A 19,493-nucleotide genomic window follows, 5' to 3' on the forward strand; every position below is an offset into this window, starting at 1 on the left:
GCTGGGCTATGGTGTAATGGATGCTTACTAAAACATTTAGCAAAACAATAAGAAACACCACAATCACCTATCCACCATGAAATTATAAATATATATACATGTACTGGAAAATCAATCTACCACATAACAAAGTGATGAATTTTTGTCAAAAAATACACAAAAACTATTTATAAACACATTTTCCATAAGTGTCAAACTATTATAGGTGACTGTACACTGACTTGAAACATCATGTTAAATTCCTTCACTCTGAAATTCTAACGAAGCTTCCCTGAAAAAATACAAGGGACGGTCTAGTTCAACCCGTGTGAGGAGCGAAAGGAAATCTAAAGTTTTTCTACCAAACTTTCACACATATTTCTCAACAAAATCGACCCAGTTTCTCCACTTCTAGGTTAAGGTGAATCAAAATAAGCAAGATTTGTTTGTTTTACATCATCTTGATTTGATTTAAGCCAAGAAAAATTTTTTTTTTTGCTCTGAGGCCAGGGGGGTGGTGTTGGAGTATATACAACATTCGCCCGGCGACGCACGAGTTAAAGCAGGGAAGAATAACATCCCATCAGATAGCATCAACCCTTCATTCACAATCTCCCCCCCATGTAATCTCTTTTGCAATGTACTACACCATTTTCATTTTCATTTGCAAGTCCATCAGTTACTGGAAGTTCTCAAGGTGAAGACTCCACAAAACCAACATTCTCTCTTGAACCCACTTTCAAATTTGCTGAACCAACCATAATTGGAAGTCCAGGCAAATTTGAGTTTTCACTCAGTGGAGTGAAGACCAAATCACCTAGGTAAGTTAAGACCTTCAGAGTTTCAAGATTTTTTCTCTCCTAATTTATTGACTTCACTTGTCATTGGAAAGCAGAAGTGATAGGATTGAGTATGTGAGGAAGACAGAATGAGAGGTAGATGGATGGGCTGAACTGGGCTTTGAATACATACATATACCAAAGCATTTTCCCCCTTACCAGGGAGGTAGCCAAAAAGAAAAAGGCATAAAATCACTTGTCCACCCACTCCATCCCTGAATACATTCCACTCCCCTCTACCCTCCCTCTTATCTTAGCACCTCCTGGATGACGGGTCATCCCAGCACCTTGTCCACTGCCCTGGATCAGAAGCAGTATCACAAGACACAGCACATCCACAGCAAGGCCGCTTCATTAAATCAGCGACCCCCCCTCTCCGTCCCCTCATGCATGAAAGGAGAAGACAGGGAGGAATCCCCTCAGGCTACGTCAAATTTTGCTCACACATACTACCTCACCACCCATTCCACCTCATGCATCACAACATCATCCATATACAACCATTCTCCATTCACCCCAGTCTTCTGTCCTCTCCTGTCCTTCCTCAACAGACATTCCCCTTTTCCCCAAAGCCCCCTTCACCCCATCCATCCACCTCATTCTAGGACATCCCCTCATGTTCACTCCCTCCACATCTGCTTTCCATACCTCTTTTACTAGTTTTTCTTCACTCATTCTTTCCATGTGTCCAAACCATCCTAATACTCTTTCATCAACCCTCTCTCCCAACTCCCTTTCCACCCCTGTTCTCCTCCTCACCTCCCCCATCATACTTCTCAGACACCTCATCTCAAACACATTCAAACTCCTTCTCTCTTCCTCTCTTATGTTCCATGCTTTTGCCCCATACAGTGCTGTTGGCACAATCACTCCTTCATACAGTCACCTCTTAGTCTCCATTCCCAGATGTCTCTTCCTCATTACACTTTTTAATCCACCAAGGCATTTACTCACTTCTCTCAATCTACATTCTACTTTCACCTCCACTGCACCTTTTCCTGCCACATTTGCACCCAAGTATCTAAAACTATCCACTTCCTCCAGTCGCTCTTTCTTAATGCTCACTTCCAGTCTACTGCCACTTTCACCCCTTGTACATCTCATCACCTTACCATATTTTCCGGCTTAAAATGCGCATCGGGGGTATAATACGCACCCATGCACTTCATTATCTCAGTACACAGATAGCGCGCACCGATGTATAACGCGCATGCCCAATCGCATTTGTCTATAATGCAGTTTTACCTCTGTATTTATATCATGTGAACGAGGTTACATGGAGAAGTATTTTTCATTGGCTAGAGCCACCGCTGGGAAATCTGTTGATTTGTCACTAAATTAAGTATCAGTTTAGGCATCAATCAGGACAAAACTAAGAAAAAGTCGGAACTACATGTACCGGTATATGACTCATGTTGTGCGTTGGTCCCTTATTACTTTGTAGCTTAAATAGTTTGTAGGAAATATGATCTAAAAAAAAGTTTATTGTAAGTAAAATATACAGAAAAAATTTCGGGATTTTTACAGAAAATTTTCATTTTATATCTTGAGGAAATAATTCGTCTTTACCATTTTTCATTTAATACTGAAACTACGAATGTTTCGTTTTAGCTTTGAACCTGCAATGACAGTGGTGAAATAGGACAGTCTCTCATCGAGGTGACGTTTAGTTAATATAACTCCCGAAAGAGGGTGTTTTAATCAGGTGTTTGACACGAGTTTATGAACGGCAGCAACGGAATTTGTACCATACCTAAAGTGAAGCAACAAAGCCAACATAAAAATTCAAACTAAGATGCTGTGAACATGGGCAAATATCATGAATATTGATCATGTTTCATGGTGTTTAGGTCTATTTAAACATGAAAAATAAGATTCGATAGATACCTACCTATACCAAATATTTATATACGGTAGCCCATGCTGGCGTATTCTTTCATGTCACCATGGCTGTTCTTCTTGTTCTCACGGAACGTCACGGAGTAGTGTGCCGTCCCGACTTTGTGATGGCCAACATCGTCACGTTGTTGTGAAAAAAATTACACACACAGCCGCAGATTTTTTATCGTAGGCCGTAGATAATGCGCACCACCGGATAACGCGCACCCCCCATTTTTAGGCCCTTCCAACGGAAAAAAGTTGCGCACTATACGCCGGAAAATACGGTACTTTTACCCACATTTATCTTCAACTTTCTTCTATCACACACTCTCCCAAACTTAGTCACCATCTTCCTCAATCCCTCCTCCAATCCTGCCACAAGCGTAGTGTCATCCGCAAACAACAACTGGCGTATTCTTTCATGTCACCATGGCTGTTCTTCTTGTTCTCACGGAACGTCACGGAGTAGTGTGCCGTCCCGACTTTGTGATGGCCAACATCGTCACGTTGTTGTGAAAAAAATTACACACACAGCCGCAGATTTTTTATCGTAGGCCGTAGATAATGCGCACCACCGGATAACGCGCACCCCCATTTTTAGGCCCTTCCAACGGAAAAAAGTTGCGCACTATACGCCGGAAAATACGGTACTTTTACCCACATTTATCTTCAACTTTCTTCTATCACACACTCTCCCAAACTTAGTCACCATCTTCCTCAATCCCTCCTCCAATCCTGCCACAAGCGTAGTGTCATCCGCAAACAACAACTGGCTCAAGTCCCACTTTTCTCCATTTTCTTTAACCAACTCCAATCCCTGACCCACCACCCTTGCATTTACCTCTCGCACTACCCCATCCATGTACAAGTTGAACAGCCAGGGCAACATAACGCATCCTTGACAAAGTCCCACCTTTACCTCAAACCACTCACTCTCTCCATTTCTAATCCTGACAAGGGCTTTGAATACACAAGGAATATCTCTTGAGTAGGAAAGCTTGGAAAAAGTTGAGATAAATTGAGGGAGATAGTGGTTAGATGAAGGGATGTTTTTCTCATCAAGTTTTTATTGGGTTCTGAGTGGATGAGGAAGGTAGGGGGTTACGATGTGGTTAAGCAGTGGGGATAAACCAACTCTGCTCTGTTGCTTTGACCCAAGTACTGTGACAGGGTACATGGTGACCTTTTATCCTGAGATGCCTATTCAGCCACCCATACTTTCTCAGCACTTTAAAACAGAATGGTTACCCATTGCTGCCACACTACATGGGTCAGAAACAGTACAGTGGAATTCAACTTTCAGAGTAGGGCCAGACAGCCAGAGCTGGTTTACTTTACCCCTACTGCTTCACTAATTAGTGACATCCCTCCATATTCACTCAGATTTAACCCCTACAGCACCAGCAGCATATGTTGCAATTGTTTTGTGGATTGAGCATCAGCAGCATACGTCATATGATGCAATTTTAAAAATTCACCAAAAATAGACATTACACCTAGGGTCAAATCTGTGGTAATGACCAAGTAGCCTTATTCATTCACTATAAAAGGCACCCAAAAAAAAAAATTATTTATTGACACAACTGGCAACCCTGTGGTAATGACCAAGTAGCCCTATCCATTGGCTATAAAAGGCACACAAAAATTTTTATTTATTAAAAAAACTGACAACCCTGGCAGCAATTTTTCAGGGGGGAACTTGGGGTATGAAATCAGCCTTTAGGGCATAATTTAGGCAATTCTGGTGTACGAAATGAAGTATGAGGTGAAGTTATACATCGACAGTTAGACGTCAAGGACTGCCAATTTTGCACTGCCAATTTTCGTAATAAATGCGTAATACAAAATGTGGCTGGGCTATGGTGTAATGGATGCTTACTAAAACATTTAGCAAAACAATAAGAAACACCACAATCACCTATCCACCATGAAATTATAAATATATATACATGTACTGGAAAATCAATCTACCACATAACAAAGTGGGGCAATGTACTGCTAGACATGACCATGGAGTACACAATGACCCAGTGGGTCAGTGAAAACACAAGGTACAGAAACAATGAAGAGCCATCAAAACTAGATTTAATATTTACAACGGAACCTGAAATAGTGGACAAAGTCCACTACAAGACACCAATTGGAAAGAGTGACCATGTACTCATCGAAACTGTACTAAAGGAAGAAATAGAGATGAAGAGGAGCGAAAAGCATAGGAAAGGAAGATTGATGTACAACAAAACAGACTTTGCAAAACTAAAGACGTTCTTCCAGAATGCAAACTGGGAAAAATTCTATATGGAAGAGACAACAGTCGTAAACGAAACACCTCAAAGTGAATCCCAAACTGAAACCTGTGAAAAGTCTGGGGTAAACTTACTCACTACGGTAAATATAACAAAAGAAAAAATTAAAAGGTGTATAGACAAACTCAAAGTTAATAAAACACCAGGGCCTGACGGTTGGCATCCAAGAATCTTAAAGGAAATGAAAAATGAGATTGTTGTTCCATTAGAAATTATTTTCAAGAAATCCATCATATCCGGAGATGTCCCAAGAGAATGGAAGCTAGCTAACGTTACTCCCATATTCAAAAAAGGTGACAAAAAGAAACCAAATAACTATAGGCCTATAAGTTTGACTTCAGTTGTAGGAAAAATAATGGAAACTATTATCAGAGATGCTATCAAACATCATTTAGAAAGTAACCATTTGATAAATGATAGCCAGCATGGTTTCAGACGGAAACGTTCTTGCGTGACTAACTTACTCGAATTCTACAACACAGTTATCTCGAATTATGACAAAAGAAACAATATAGATTTAATATACCTAGACTTTGCAAAAGCTTTTGATACCGTCCCACACGAAAGACTACTTACCAAACTAGCTTTGCATGGAATAAGTGGTAGCCTATTAGGTTGGACTAGTAATTGGTTGAATGGTCAAAAACAGAGAGTTGTTTTAAATGGAAAAACTTCTGGATGGAAAAGTGTTGCAAGTGGAGTTCCTCAGAGTTCCGTTCTTGGGCCACTTCTATTAATAGTATATATAAATGATATAGACCATGGACTAAAATCTACTGTTTCCAAATTTGCTGATGATACAAAACTGTGCGGAGTGGCAAATGATCACTCAAACCAATTAGATATTCAAGAAGATTTAGATAAATTACAGCAATGGTAAAAGTAACATTAAGTACGATTACAAGTTATTTGGAAATTCATTAACAAAAGTGGATAGTGAAAAAGATCTCGGCGTGATTATCAGTAACGACCTCAAATCATCCAAGCAGTGTATTTCAGCCTCTGAGAAAGCAAATAAGATTCTAGGACTGATTGCGCGATCTTTTGATTTCAAAAGTCCATCACTCATTAACAAGCTATATAAATCGTTAGTTCGTCCACATTTGGAATATGCTGTTTCCGTATGGTCACCGAATCTCATTAAAGACATTGACAGACTGGAAAAAGTACAACGGCGAATAACAAAATTGATTCCAAATATCAAAAATAAATCATACGAAAATCGACTAAAGCACATGAATCTGTTTTCCCTAAAAAAGCGTAGACTCAGAGGTGACTTGATACAGGTCTTTAAGATTTTAAAGGGAATTGACAACATCAAAAGTGACAAAATTTTCACATTGAATGAGAATCAGACAAGAAACAATGGTCTCAAACTGTCTGGAAATAGATTCAATTTGGAAGTAGGTAGAAACAACTTTGCCAACCGTGTAGTTAATGAATGGAATAAACTTCCTGCACAGGTAGTGCAATGTAGTTCAGTTCGAAGCTTTAAGAATCATTTAGATAAATACCTAAGATGCTGTAATGATTATGATTTATGTTATATTATTTGTTTTTGTTTTGTTATAATTTGTCTGTCTGATTTTCATTTATCATTAGTTATATGTCAATTTATTATTTAGTATTTACCTGTTTGTTTATTATTTTAACTATACCTATGCATTCATTTATGTATTTTATTTGTTATTTACATTATTATAGTTTTTATTTATTATTTTATTATTAATATGATTTTTTTTTTTTTTTTTTTTTTTTTTTTTTTTTTTTTTTTTTTTTTTTTTTTTTTTTTTTCATCCGACCTAGATATGTATCAAAAGGTCTCCTGTCGGCATGCTCCGCCTTTGTAATCCTTTGTAATTACAATGTAGGGCTAAACAAGACAAAAGCAAGAGAGAGAGTACATTAAGTGTTGGTTCAACAAAAGATGCAGTGAGGCAAAAGACAGAAGGGACAAAGCTTGGAAAAGGTGGAGAAAAGACAAAAAAACAAAGCATGGCAAATTTATATAAACTATAGAAATGAGTATGTTAATGTGAGAAGAGAGGAGAAAAGGAACCATGAGAAGGATATTATAGATAAATGCAAAGATCAGCCCAAGCTATTCTACCGGTATGTAAATGGTAAACTTAAAACCAAACAGGAACTAGTGAAACTGCACCAAGGAAATATAGAATACACAGAAGAATTAGAGATGGCCGAAATCATGAACAACCACTTTAAATCTGTCTTCACCAGAGAGAAAATACAAAATTGGGACGTAGATAATAACAAACATTCTCCCCACATGAGTGAATTTACAACATCACAAAAAGAAATATCAGAACATCTATCAAAATTGGACGTCAGAAAATCACGTGGCCTGGATGGAATTGCAAATTGGATTCTAAAAGAATGCAAATAAGAGCTAACGGACAAAATACACATCATAATAAATAGCTCACTCAAGGAAGGAAAGATACCTAATGACTGGAAAAATGCTAACATTGTACCAATATATAAAGGAGGAAACAAGGAAGAACCCACCAACTATAGACCAGTATCACTGACAAGCACTATAGCCAAAATTTGTGAGAAAATCATCAAAAATAGATGGGTAAAACACCTGGAAGATAACAACATATTAAACCCAAGACAATTCGGGTTCAGACAAGGTAGATCATGCACCACAAAATTGATATGCTTCTACTCAAGACTAATAGACATAGTGCAAGAAAGAAACGGATGGGCTGATTGTGCATTCCTAGACTTGCAAAAAGCATTTGACAAAGTACCACACAGAAAACTACTAAAAAAAAACTCGAACACATAGGAGGAATACGAGGGAACCAACTAAAATGGATGGAGGACTTCCTGACTGGAAGAAAGATGAGAGTAGTACTCAGAGAAAAATATTCAGATTGGAAAGAGGTGATCAGTGGAGTACCGCAAGGATCTGTACTGGCTCCAATAATGTTTGCCATCTATATGAATGATATGGACAAGGGCGTGAACTGTTACATGAGCTTCTTTGCTGAATACGCCAAACTGTTAAGGAAAGTAGAAACTGATAAGGACTGTGAAGCACTGCAAGAAGATCTGAATAGGGTATGGAACTGGAGTCAGAAATGGGAAGTGGATTTTAATACTAAGAAGTGTAGCATAATGGAGTTTGGAAAAAGCAAAAACAGAATATCAAGAAAATATACAATTGGAACCGAGGAAGTAAAGAAAGTAGGATCCAAAAAAGACTTGGGAGTTATTATCACAAATGACTTGTCCTATGATACACAGATTAACAAAATTGTTGGGGAGACTTACAACTTGCTAAGATCAATAAAAGTGGCTTTTGCTTACCTGGACGAAGACATGATAAAAAAAATATTGGTTACATTGATAAGGCCTAGACTAGAGTATGCGGCAACATTGTGGTCCCCCAGTACAAAAAAGAACATAAAGAAAATAGAAAGAATCCAAAGAGCAGCTACAAAAATGGCACCTGCACTTGCAAACCTATCATATGAGGAGAGATTGGCTAAATTGGAGCTACCGACACTGGAGCAAAGAAGAGAGAGAGGAGACCTACTGACCATCTACAGAATCATGAAAGGCACAGAGATACTTGATAGAGAAGAATTACTAAACTGGGACAAGAGAAACACAAGAGGACATGGAAGGAAGTTAAGAAAACATAGCTATAGAAGAGAACTGAAGAAAAACAGTTTTCCACATAGAGTTTTAGACACTTGGAACAAACTGGATAATGAAATAGTAAGCGCAAAAACCATTCACGAGTTTAAAAGCAAACTAGACACTGAGAGATACAATGGCGGGACAACACGAGCATAGCTCCCCTTCCCGCAAAATACAACTAGGTAAATTCATGCAGACTCCTCTTTTATGTTCCATGTTTCTGCTCCATACATATAGCCTGTCCATTTTGTCCAGCCTCTCACCTTTCAAACTCTTTTGTAGCATGCCAGTCATCATTATTTGAACATCTTTTCACCAGACCTTTGCAGGGTAGTTAGAACATTTTATGATATATATATACACACATACATAATAAGGGCCTCTCCCTTATTAAGGAGGTAGACAAATCAGAGTTGCACATATACTCCCACCCATTCCACTCCCATCCACCACCCATGTTTCCGATTTCTTGTAACTCTTCATGTAGCCTGTAATTTGTGTTGCTGTGCATTTCACAGAATGCCTCATTAGTTTTTCTTCTTGCATAATTAATGACCACCAAGTTCATGAAAATTGAATATATAATTTGACTGCATCATTGCATATATTGTATTATTGATATATTCTATGAATAACAGATCTCGTGATGTTAGTGTTTGTGAATCGGAGGAGGGCGTTGTTGAAGAAGATGATGGAGACCATTTATATTTTGAGGTGAGCTTTTCATAATCATATGAGGAAATATTTATTTTAACCATTTCACTGGTAGCATTCAGAAGATATTGTCATAAAGGGTTAGTCATTATGGGTTTCACCATTTTGTTGCCCAATACAAGACTTTCCTTTAGCTGAACAAGATTATTTGTTGATAGCCAGATTAATATGCAAATTGTGAATAGCAGTATGATTTATAGAGTGTGGTGGCTAATGGGATTCTATCCAAATTTGGGGGTGAACCCAGAACTTTAGGGGCTACCCAGCATTCATGAAGACTCCTGTCAGTTGACATTACTCAAAACAAAACACTCTAGTTGTAAGGATTAAATCTATCTTTGTATGAAAATATTTCACAGATGATAGTTGAAAATGGGAACATAAATTTTGACAATTTTTCTTCTGTATCCCAAGCCTGTTATACCCCTTCCTGACAAAGTAGATGTCGTAACAGGAGAAGAGAATGAAGAGGTTTTGTATTCTCACCGTGCCAAATTGTATCGCCTTATTCAAGGAGAATGGAAGGAGAGAGGAATTGGTGACATAAAGGTCCTAAAGCACAATAAGGTGTGTATTGTTGGACAAGATTAAGATGTACCATTCATCCATGAAGGTAACTTTGTTTTATATATATATGTGTGTGTGTAAATATATATATGTATTTATATATATATATAATTTTTTTTTAGTGTATATGTGCCCACACATTCACAATTTTCACAATATGGAACTTTTTTGGGTGCAAAAAAAGATAATTTCATAGTTTTTCTTACATACAAAAGGTTTTGTGTATACAAGTATTTTGTACAGATTGTAGATCATAGTATATGTGAATTATTTAACAATGCTTATACCTATACATATGTACATACACATACATACATACATATACCAAGGCTTTTTCCCCCTTCCAAGGGAGGTAGCCAAAAAGGGAAAGGCATAAAAACACTCCCACCCATTTCATCCCTAAATACACTCCACACCCCTCCCACCCTTCCTCTCATCTGAGCACCTCCTGGATGACGGGTCATCCCTGCACCCTGCCCACCGCCCTGGGTCAGAAGCAGTGTCGCAAGACACGGTACATCCACAGCCAGGCCGCTTCATTTAATCGGCGACCCCCCCTCTCCGTCCCCCTTTGCATATAAGGCGAGGACGGGGAGAAATCCCTTCGGGCTACGTCAAAATTTACTCACACATACTACCCCACCCCCCACCCCCCAGCCCATTCCTCCTCATGCAGTCACAACATCATCCATATACAACCATTCTCCACTCACCTCTGTCTTCCGTCCTCTCCCTTCCTTCCTCAACAGACATTCCCCTCTTCCCCAAAGCCCCCTTCACCCCATCCATCCACCTCATCCTAGGACGTCCCCTCATGTTCACTCCCTCCACATCTGCCTTCCATACCTCTTTTACTAGTCTTTCTTCACTCATTCTTTCCATGTGTCCAAACCATCCTAATATTCTTTCATCAACCCTATCTCCCAAATCCTTTTTCACCCCTGTTCTCCTCCTCACCTCTTCATTTCTCACTCTATCCAGCCTAGTAAGATTAAATTCAAGTCACAAACAACGGCAGAGAATATCTTATCCAAAACAGGGAAACTAGCAACAAGTGAACAATACAAAAAGATATGGATAAAAAGAGAAATGAATAAAGAGGAAAGAGAGGAAGAAAAGCAGAAAAGACTGGAAGCTAAGGCAAAAAACGAGAACAGAACGGAGTCAGAGAAAGAGAGATTCTATTGGAGAGTAGTGAACATGAAACTAAGGAAGTTCGACATACAAAAGAAAAACATAAGGGAAACAGAGAACACAATGGAAGTGGCAGAAAACTAAGAGTGTCTTACACAAATATAGATGGATTAATAACAGGATTGAATGAGCTGAATGATTATTTGAAAGAAAAAGAACCGGACATAATGGGAATTGTAGAAACAAAATTAAAAGGCCCACTACCACCCAACAGTGTAGGACATGATGCATACAATTATTGGATTAGAAACAGAGAGAAAAAGCAAGGGGGTGGAGTTATGTTCCTGACTAAGAAGGATATAAACGTGAAAGGTGTCATATATGGAAAGAATACAGTGGAGATATTATGATAGAAGTGGAAGACAGAGATAAGAAGAGCAGAAAATTTGTGATCAATTATGTGCCTCCGAAAACAGCCTCATGGGAGGAGAGTGAATATAAAAGTATGCTAGAGGACACAAAGATAGCATTAACTAAAATAATGGAAGACGGAGGAAGAATAGTTATGATGGGCGACTTTAATTGCAAAGAAATCTGCTGGGAAGAAATGACAGTAAAGAGTGGTGATGACTCATGGGGAAATGCTCTACTTGAGATGATTACTGACCATTCAATGACACAATGGATACAAGAGAACACTAGGTATAGAAATGAAGAAGAACCATCGAGGCTAGACTTAATAATTACATCTGAACCTAGAATAGTGGACAAGATTGAATATAAAACACCAATAGGTAAAAGTGACCACATATTGATTGAACTGGAACTTAATGAAGAAAAATATATGAAAAGAAATGAACAATATAGAAAAGGAAGAATGATGTATGAAAAAACAAACTTTGATAAAATAAGAAAATTCTTCCAACAAGAAAACTGGGAAGAAATATACAAAGAAGAAACATCAGTGGAAGAGAAATGGAATATTTTGACAAAAATTTACAAAAAAGGAGTGGAAAAGTATGTCCCAAGACAAAAACAAGAAAAAGAATATGTAAAATGCTGGTACAACAAAAGTTGTAGGGAGTTAAAAGACAAAAGAGACAAAGCCTGGACCAGATGGAAAAAAGACAGAAGACCTGAAAAATGGAAAATATATACTGGTTATAGAAATGAATATGTACAAAAGTGCAGAGAGGAAAAAAGAAAATATGAAAAAGATGTTATAGAAAAGTGTAAAGATCAACCAAAACTATTCTACAGATTTGTAAACAATAAACTGAAAAACAAACAAGACTTGGAGAAATTGAGACAAGGAGGAGTTGAATACACTGAAGAAATGGAAATGGCAGAAATTATGAACAAACATTTTAAATCAGTGTTTACAAGGGAAAATATACAACCTGAAGAGATTGAGTGGAAAGAAAAAGTCCCCCCTATGGAAGAAATAGAAGTAACAAAGAATGAAATATTGACACACTTGGGTAATTTTGATGTCAGAAAATCGCATGGGCCAGATGAAATAGCAAACTGGATTCTGAAAGAATGCAGGAATGAACTGGCAGACAAAATACATAGCATAATAAGCAGTTCCCTAAAAGAAGGAAAAGTTCCAGAAGATTGGAAAAAAGCAAATATAGTACCTATATATAAAGGAGGAAATAAAGAAGAACCTACCAACTATAGACCAGTCTCTCTAACAAGTACAATAGCAAAAATTTGTGAAAGAATTATCAAAAGTAGATGGGTAAAATACTTGGGAAAAAACAACGTACTAAATCCAAGGCAATTTGGATTCAGACAAGGACGGTCATGCGTCACCAATTTAATATGTTTCTATTCAAGGCTAATAGATATAATACAAGAAAGAGATGGATGGGCTGATTGTGCATTTCTAGACCTAAAAAAAGCTTTTGACAAAGTACCACATAAGAAGTTGCTTAAGAAATTAGAATATGAAGGAGGAATACAAGGTAAATTGCTAAATTGGATGGAAGACTTTTTGCAAGAAAGAAAAATGAGAGTAGTGATAAGAGATCAGCACTCAAAATGGAATGAAGTAATAAGCGGTGTCCCGCAGGGAACAGTTCTGGCCCCAATAATGTTTGCTATATATATTAATGATATGGATGAAGGAATTGAAAGCTATATGAGCTTCTTTGCAGATGATGCAAAACTACTGAAAAGAGTGAAAACTGAAGAAGATTGTGAATCACTACAGAGGGATCTAAATAAAGTACAAGAATGGAGTAGGAAGTGGGAGATGGAGTTCAATACAAAAAAGTGTAGTATAATGGAATTTGGAAAAAGCAAAAACAGAATAACAGGATCATATAATTTGGGAGAAGAAGGAATAAAAAAGTAGAAAATGAGAAGGACCTGGGAGTCATTGTTATGAATAATATGTCACCTGAGAAACATATAAATAAGATTTTTGGAGAAACTTATAATTTAATAAGAACAATCAAAGTGGCATTTACATACCTGGATGAAGAAATGGTGAGGAAAATCCTAATCACCCTGATAAGACCAAGATTAGAATATGCAGCAACGATATGGTCACCAAGTACAAAAAAATGTATAAAAAAACTTGAAAGAATACAAAGAGCAATCACAAAACTGGCACCAACACTCTCAAAACTATCATATGAAGAGAGACTACAAAAACTTAAACTACAGACACTAGAGCAAAGAAGAGAGAGAGGAGATTTGATCTCTATTTACAGAATCATGAAAGGCATAGAAATTACTGATAGAGAGAATCTGATAAAATGGGATGACAGAAATACAAGAGGACACGGAAAGAAAATAAAAAAAGACAGCTATAGAAGAGATTTGAAAAAGAACAGCTTTCCTCACAGAGTAATAGACAGTTGGAACAAGTTAGATGAGAAAGTGGTGTGTGCAAAAACAATACATGAATTTAAAAATAGTTTAGATAAAATGAGATATAAAGACGGGACCCCACGAGCATAGCTCCCCTTCCCGTAAAATACAACTAGGTACAACTAGGTAAATATACCAAGGCTTTTTCCCCCTTCCAAGGGAGGTAGCCAAAAAGGGAAAGGCATAAAAACACTCCCACCCATTTCATCCCTAAATACACTCCACACCCCTCCCACCCTTCCTCTCATCTGAGCACCTCCTGGATGACGGGTCATCCCTGCACCCTGCCCACCGCCCTGGGTCAGAAGCAGTGTCGCAAGACACGGTACATCCACAGCCAGGCCACTTCATTTAATCGGCGACCCCCCCCTCTCCGTCCCCCTTTGCATATAAGGCGAGGACGGGGAGAAATCCCTTCGGGCTACGTCAAAATTTACTCACACATACTACCCCACCCCCCACCCCATTCCTCCTCATGCAGTCACAACATCATCCATATACAACCATTCTCCACTCACCTCTGTCTTCCGTCCTCTCCCTTCCTTCCTCAACAGACATTCCCCTCTTCCCCAAAGCCCCCTTCACCCCATCCATCCACCTCATCCTAGGATGTCCCCTCATGTTCACTCCCTCCACATCTGCCTTCCATACCTCTTTTACTAGTCTTTCTTCACTCATTCTTTCCATGTGTCCAAACCATCCTAATATTCTTTCATCAACCCTATCTCCCAAATCCTTTTTCACCCCTGTTCTCCTCCTCACCTCTTCATTTCTCACTCTATCCAGCCTAGTAAGATTAAATTCAAGTCACAAACAACGGCAGAGAATATCTTATCCAAAACAGGGAAACTAGCAACAAGTGAACAATACAAAAAGATATGGATAAAAAGAGAAATGAATAAAGAGGAAAGAGAGGAAGAAAAGCAGAAAAGACTGGAAGCTAAGGCAAAAAACGAGAACAGAACGGAGTCAGAGAAAGAGAGATTCTATTGGAGAGTAGTGAACATGAAACTAAGGAAGTTCGACATACAAAAGAAAAACATAAGGGAAACAGAGAACACAATGGAAGTGGCAGAAAACTAAGAGTGTCTTACACAAATATAGATGGATTAATAACAGGATTGAATGAGCTGAATGATTATTTGAAAGAAAAAGAACCGGACATAATGGGAATTGTAGAAACAAAATTAAAAGGCCCACTACCACCCAACAGTGTAGGACATGATGCATACAATTATTGGATTAGAAACAGAGAGAAAAAGCAAGGGGGTGGAGTTATGTTCCTGACTAAGAAGGATATAAACGTGAAAGGTGTCATATATGGAAAGAATACAGTAGAGATGATTATGATAGAAGTGGAAGACAGAGATAAGAAGAGCAGAAAATTTGTGATCAATTATGTGCCTCCGAAAACAGCCTCATGGGAGGAGAGTGAATATAAAAGTATGCTAGAGGACACAAAGATAGCATTAACTAAAATAATGGAAGACGGAGGAAGAATAGTTATGATGGGCGACTTTAATTGCAAAGAAATCTGCTGGGAAGAAATGACAGTAAAGAGTGGTGATGACTCATGGGGAAATGCTCTACTTGAGATGATTACTGACCATTCAATGACACAATGGATACAAGAGAACACTAGGTATAGAAATGAAGAAGAACCATCGAGGCTAGACTTAATAATTACATCTGAACCTAGAATAGTGGACAAGATTGAATATAAAACACCAATAGGTAAAAGTGACCACATATTGATTGAACTGGAACTTAATGAAGAAAAATATATGAAAAGAAATGAACAATATAGAAAAGGAAGAATGATGTATGAAAAAACAAACTTTGATAAAATAAGAAAATTCTTCCAACAAGAAAACTGGGAAGAAATATACAAAGAAGAAACATCAGTGGAAGAGAAATGGAATATTTTGACAAAAATTTACAAAAAAGGAGTGGAAAAGTATGTCCCAAGACAAAAACAAGAAAAAGAATATGTAAAATGCTGGTACAACAAAAGTTGTAGGGAGTTAAAAGACAAAAGAGACAAAGCCTGGACCAGATGGAAAAAAGACAGAAGACCTGAAAAATGGAAAATATATACTGGTTATAGAAATGAATATGTACAAAAGTGCAGAGAGGAAAAAAGAAAATATGAAAAAAATGTTATAGAAAAGTGTAAAGATCAACCAAAACTATTCTACAGATTTGTAAACAATAAACTGAAAAACAAACAAGACTTGGAGAAATTAAGACAAGGAGGAGTTGAATACACTGAGGAAATGGAAATGGCAGAAATTATGAACAAACATTTTAAATCAGTGTTTACAAGGGAAAATATACAACCTGAAGAGATTGAGTGGAAAGAAAAAGTCCCCCCTATGGAAGAAATAGAAGTAACAAAGAATGAAATATTGACACACTTGGGTAATTTTGATGTCAGAAAATCGCATGGGCCAGATGAAATAGCAAACTGGATTCTGAAAGAATGCAGGAATGAACTGGCAGACAAAATACATAGCATAATAAGCAGTTCCTTAAAAGAAGGAAAAGTTCCAGAAGATTGGAAAAAAGCAAATATAGTACCTATATATAAAGGAGGAAATAAAGAAGAACCTACCAACTATAGACCAGTCTCTCTAACAAGTACAATAGCAAAAATTTGTGAAAGAATTATCAAAAGTAGATGGGTAAAATACTTGGAAAAAAACAACGTACTAAATCCAAGGCAATTTGGATTCAGACAAGGACGATCATGCGTCACCAATTTAATATGTTTCTATTCAAGGCTAATAGATATAATACAAGAAAGAGATGGATGGGCTGATTGTGCATTTCTAGACCTAAAAAAAGCTTTTGACAAAGTACCACATAAGAAGTTGCTTAAGAAATTAGAATATGAAGGAGGAATACAAGGTAAATTGCTAAATTGGATGGAAGACTTTTTGCAAGAAAGAAAAATGAGAGTAGTGATAAGAGATCAGCACTCAAAATGGAATGAAGTAATAAGCGGTGTCCCACAGGGAACAGTTCTGGCCCCAATAATGTTTGCTATATATATTAATGATATGGATGAAGGAATTGAAAGCTATATGAGCTTCTTTGCAGATGATGCAAAACTACTGAAAAGAGTGAAAACTGAAGAAGATTGTGAATCACTACAGAGAGATCTAAATAAAGTACAAGAATGGAGTAGGAAGTGGGAGATGGAGTTCAATACAAAAAAGTGTAGTATAATGGAATTTGGAAAAAGCAAAAACAGAATAACAGGATCATATAATTTGGGAGAAGAAGGAATAAAAAAAGTAGAAAATGAGAAGGACCTGGGAGTCATTGTTATGAATAATATGTCACCTGAGAAACATATAAATAAGATTTTTGGAGAAACTTATAATTTAATAAGAACAATCAAAGTGGCATTTACATACCTGGATGAAGAAATGGTGAGGAAAATCCTAATCACCCTGATAAGACCAAGATTGGAATATGCAGCAACGATATGGTCACCAAGTACAAAAAAATGTATAAAAAAACTTGAAAGAATACAAAGAGCAATCACAAAACTGGCACCAACACTCTCAAAACTATCATATGAAGAGAGACTACAAAAACTTAAACTACAGACACTAGAGCAAAGAAGAGAGAGAGGAGATTTGATAGCTATTTACAGAATCATGAAAGGCATAGAAATTACTGATAGAGAGAATCTGATATAATGGGATGACAGAAATACAAGAGGACACGGAAAGAAAATAAAAAAAGACAGCTATAGAAGAGATTTGAAAAAGAACAGCTTTCCTCACAGAGTAATAGACAGTTGGAACAAGTTAGATGAGAAAGTGGTGTGTGCAAAAACAATACATGAATTTAAAAATAGTTTAGATAAAATGAGATATGAAGACGGGACCCCACGAGCATAGCTCCCCTTCCCGTAAAATACAACTAGGTAAATACAACTAGGTAAATACAAGTGTGAATGTAGTAATTTCAGAGGGATTAGCCTGTTGAGTGTAGTAGGGAAGGCTTATGGGAGGATCTTGATTGAGAGGATTAGGAGAGGAACAGAAGGAGTAATTGGTGAGGAACAGTGTGGATGTACATACACACAATATAAAATTGGTGCAAAGGGAGTAAAGAAAGTGGGATCCAAAAAAGACCTAGGAGTAATCATCACAAAGGATATGTCCCCTAACAAACAGATAAACAACATTGTCAATGAAATCTATAACTTGCTAAGATCAATAAAAGTGGCATTTACTTACATGGGCCAAGAAATGGTAAAGAAAATACTAGTTATACTGATAAGGCCCACTCCTACCTTTCCCGCCATATTCATACCCAAGTATCTAAAGCTATCCACTTCCTTCAGTCTCCCTTAATACTCCTGTCCAATTTGCTTATATATATATTTACATAGTGTATCCATGGATGTATTTCAGACTGGAAAGATCCGATTGTTGATGAGGAGAGAGCAAGTGCTGAAGTTGTGTTTGAATCACTATATGGCAGCAGATATGGAGTTTAGAAAGAAGGATGATAAGACATATTATTGGGTAGCAACAGATTTCTCAGATGGTGAACCCAAAAAAGAGACTTTTGCTGCTCGATTTAAAACTTCAGAAATTGCTCATGAGTTCTTGGCTGCTGTCAGTAATAGTAAGGTTAGTTGGTATGATTTTTTAAACATGCAGTTTTAGCATATAACAAAGGCTCCCCCTTGTGATGGTCTGTGTGCACATGTAGAATGTACTGCCTTTGACCCATGCACTGATAGAAATGATTGTACACTTCTGAGGTGTTGATATTGGGTGAATAAAAATAGAAATTGCCACTCGATGCAGAAACTGTCACATAAGCATATATGTATATATAAGCTCTATTAGGAGCTTAGAGGATTTTAAAGGGGACAAAATGGGTATGGGATAGGTGAAGGGTGGGTGCATGCTTTGGCTGGCAACCTTCCTCATGAGGGAAAAGAAATCTTTTGATGTGTATGTTTGTCTGTATTATGTCTTTGGTGTCTTGCTTTCCTCATAAGTGGACGAGGGAGGACATTTGCCATATGATGAAGTGGTGTGGGTAAACCAGTTTCGGCTTTTGGGCCCTACCTTGTAGGTGTGAATGGATGAGATTTAGTTGCATCCCTTGGGGATTTCTTCTTGGCAGTTATGTAAATTTGTAAGTGAATGAAAGGGGGAGGGTTGTCATATAATAGAAGTTTGGGGGTAGGGGTAAACCAGGTGTGATACCACAGTCTTGCAGAGATGCTTTGTCTTGTAATACTGTCCCTGACCGTAGCAGGGAGCAGGGATGACTTTGTATACATAAGGTGCTAAGATTAGAAGAAATTTCAGGGAGGAGGGGGTGCATGTGTGTATTCATGTATATACCAAAATGCCTTTAACCATTTCAGTATGAGTAAAATTCTCACGTGCAGCTTCAGCTGCCATATGTACACTGCATCACACGACTGAATTCTCCCATCACCATCACTACTATATGGGGATCCAGAAGAGTTAGTCAA

At 37.6% G+C, this 19,493-nt stretch overlaps 1 protein-coding gene across 15 annotated transcripts in view; it reads left to right on the top strand.

Annotated features, from left to right (window-relative positions):
- LOC143036396 (E3 SUMO-protein ligase RanBP2-like) overlaps positions 1–19,493 on the top strand; it is a 381,916-nt gene that overhangs the window by 304,016 nt on the left and 58,407 nt on the right. For 14 of the 15 annotated variants that reach the window (XR_012967350.1, XM_076203706.1, XM_076203712.1 and 11 more), the window contains 4 exons: positions 651–800; positions 9,316–9,391; positions 9,806–9,958; positions 18,409–18,630. Coding sequence is in view for 14 of the 15 variants with exons in the window: in XM_076203706.1 (XP_076059821.1) it covers positions 651–800; positions 9,316–9,391; positions 9,806–9,958; positions 18,409–18,630 (601 nt within the window). In the remaining variant the exon portion in view is untranslated. Of the gene's footprint in view, positions 1–650; positions 801–9,315; positions 9,392–9,805; positions 9,959–18,408; positions 18,631–19,493 lie in introns of those variants that run through there. The other variant, XM_076203719.1, reaches the window with a different exon arrangement.

The sequence above is a fragment of the Oratosquilla oratoria genome, chromosome 20 (assembly GCF_046742065.1).
Source record: "Oratosquilla oratoria isolate Oo_2021 chromosome 20, ASM4674206v1, whole genome shotgun sequence".
NCBI classification, from domain to species: domain Eukaryota; kingdom Metazoa; phylum Arthropoda; class Malacostraca; order Stomatopoda; family Squillidae; genus Oratosquilla; species Oratosquilla oratoria.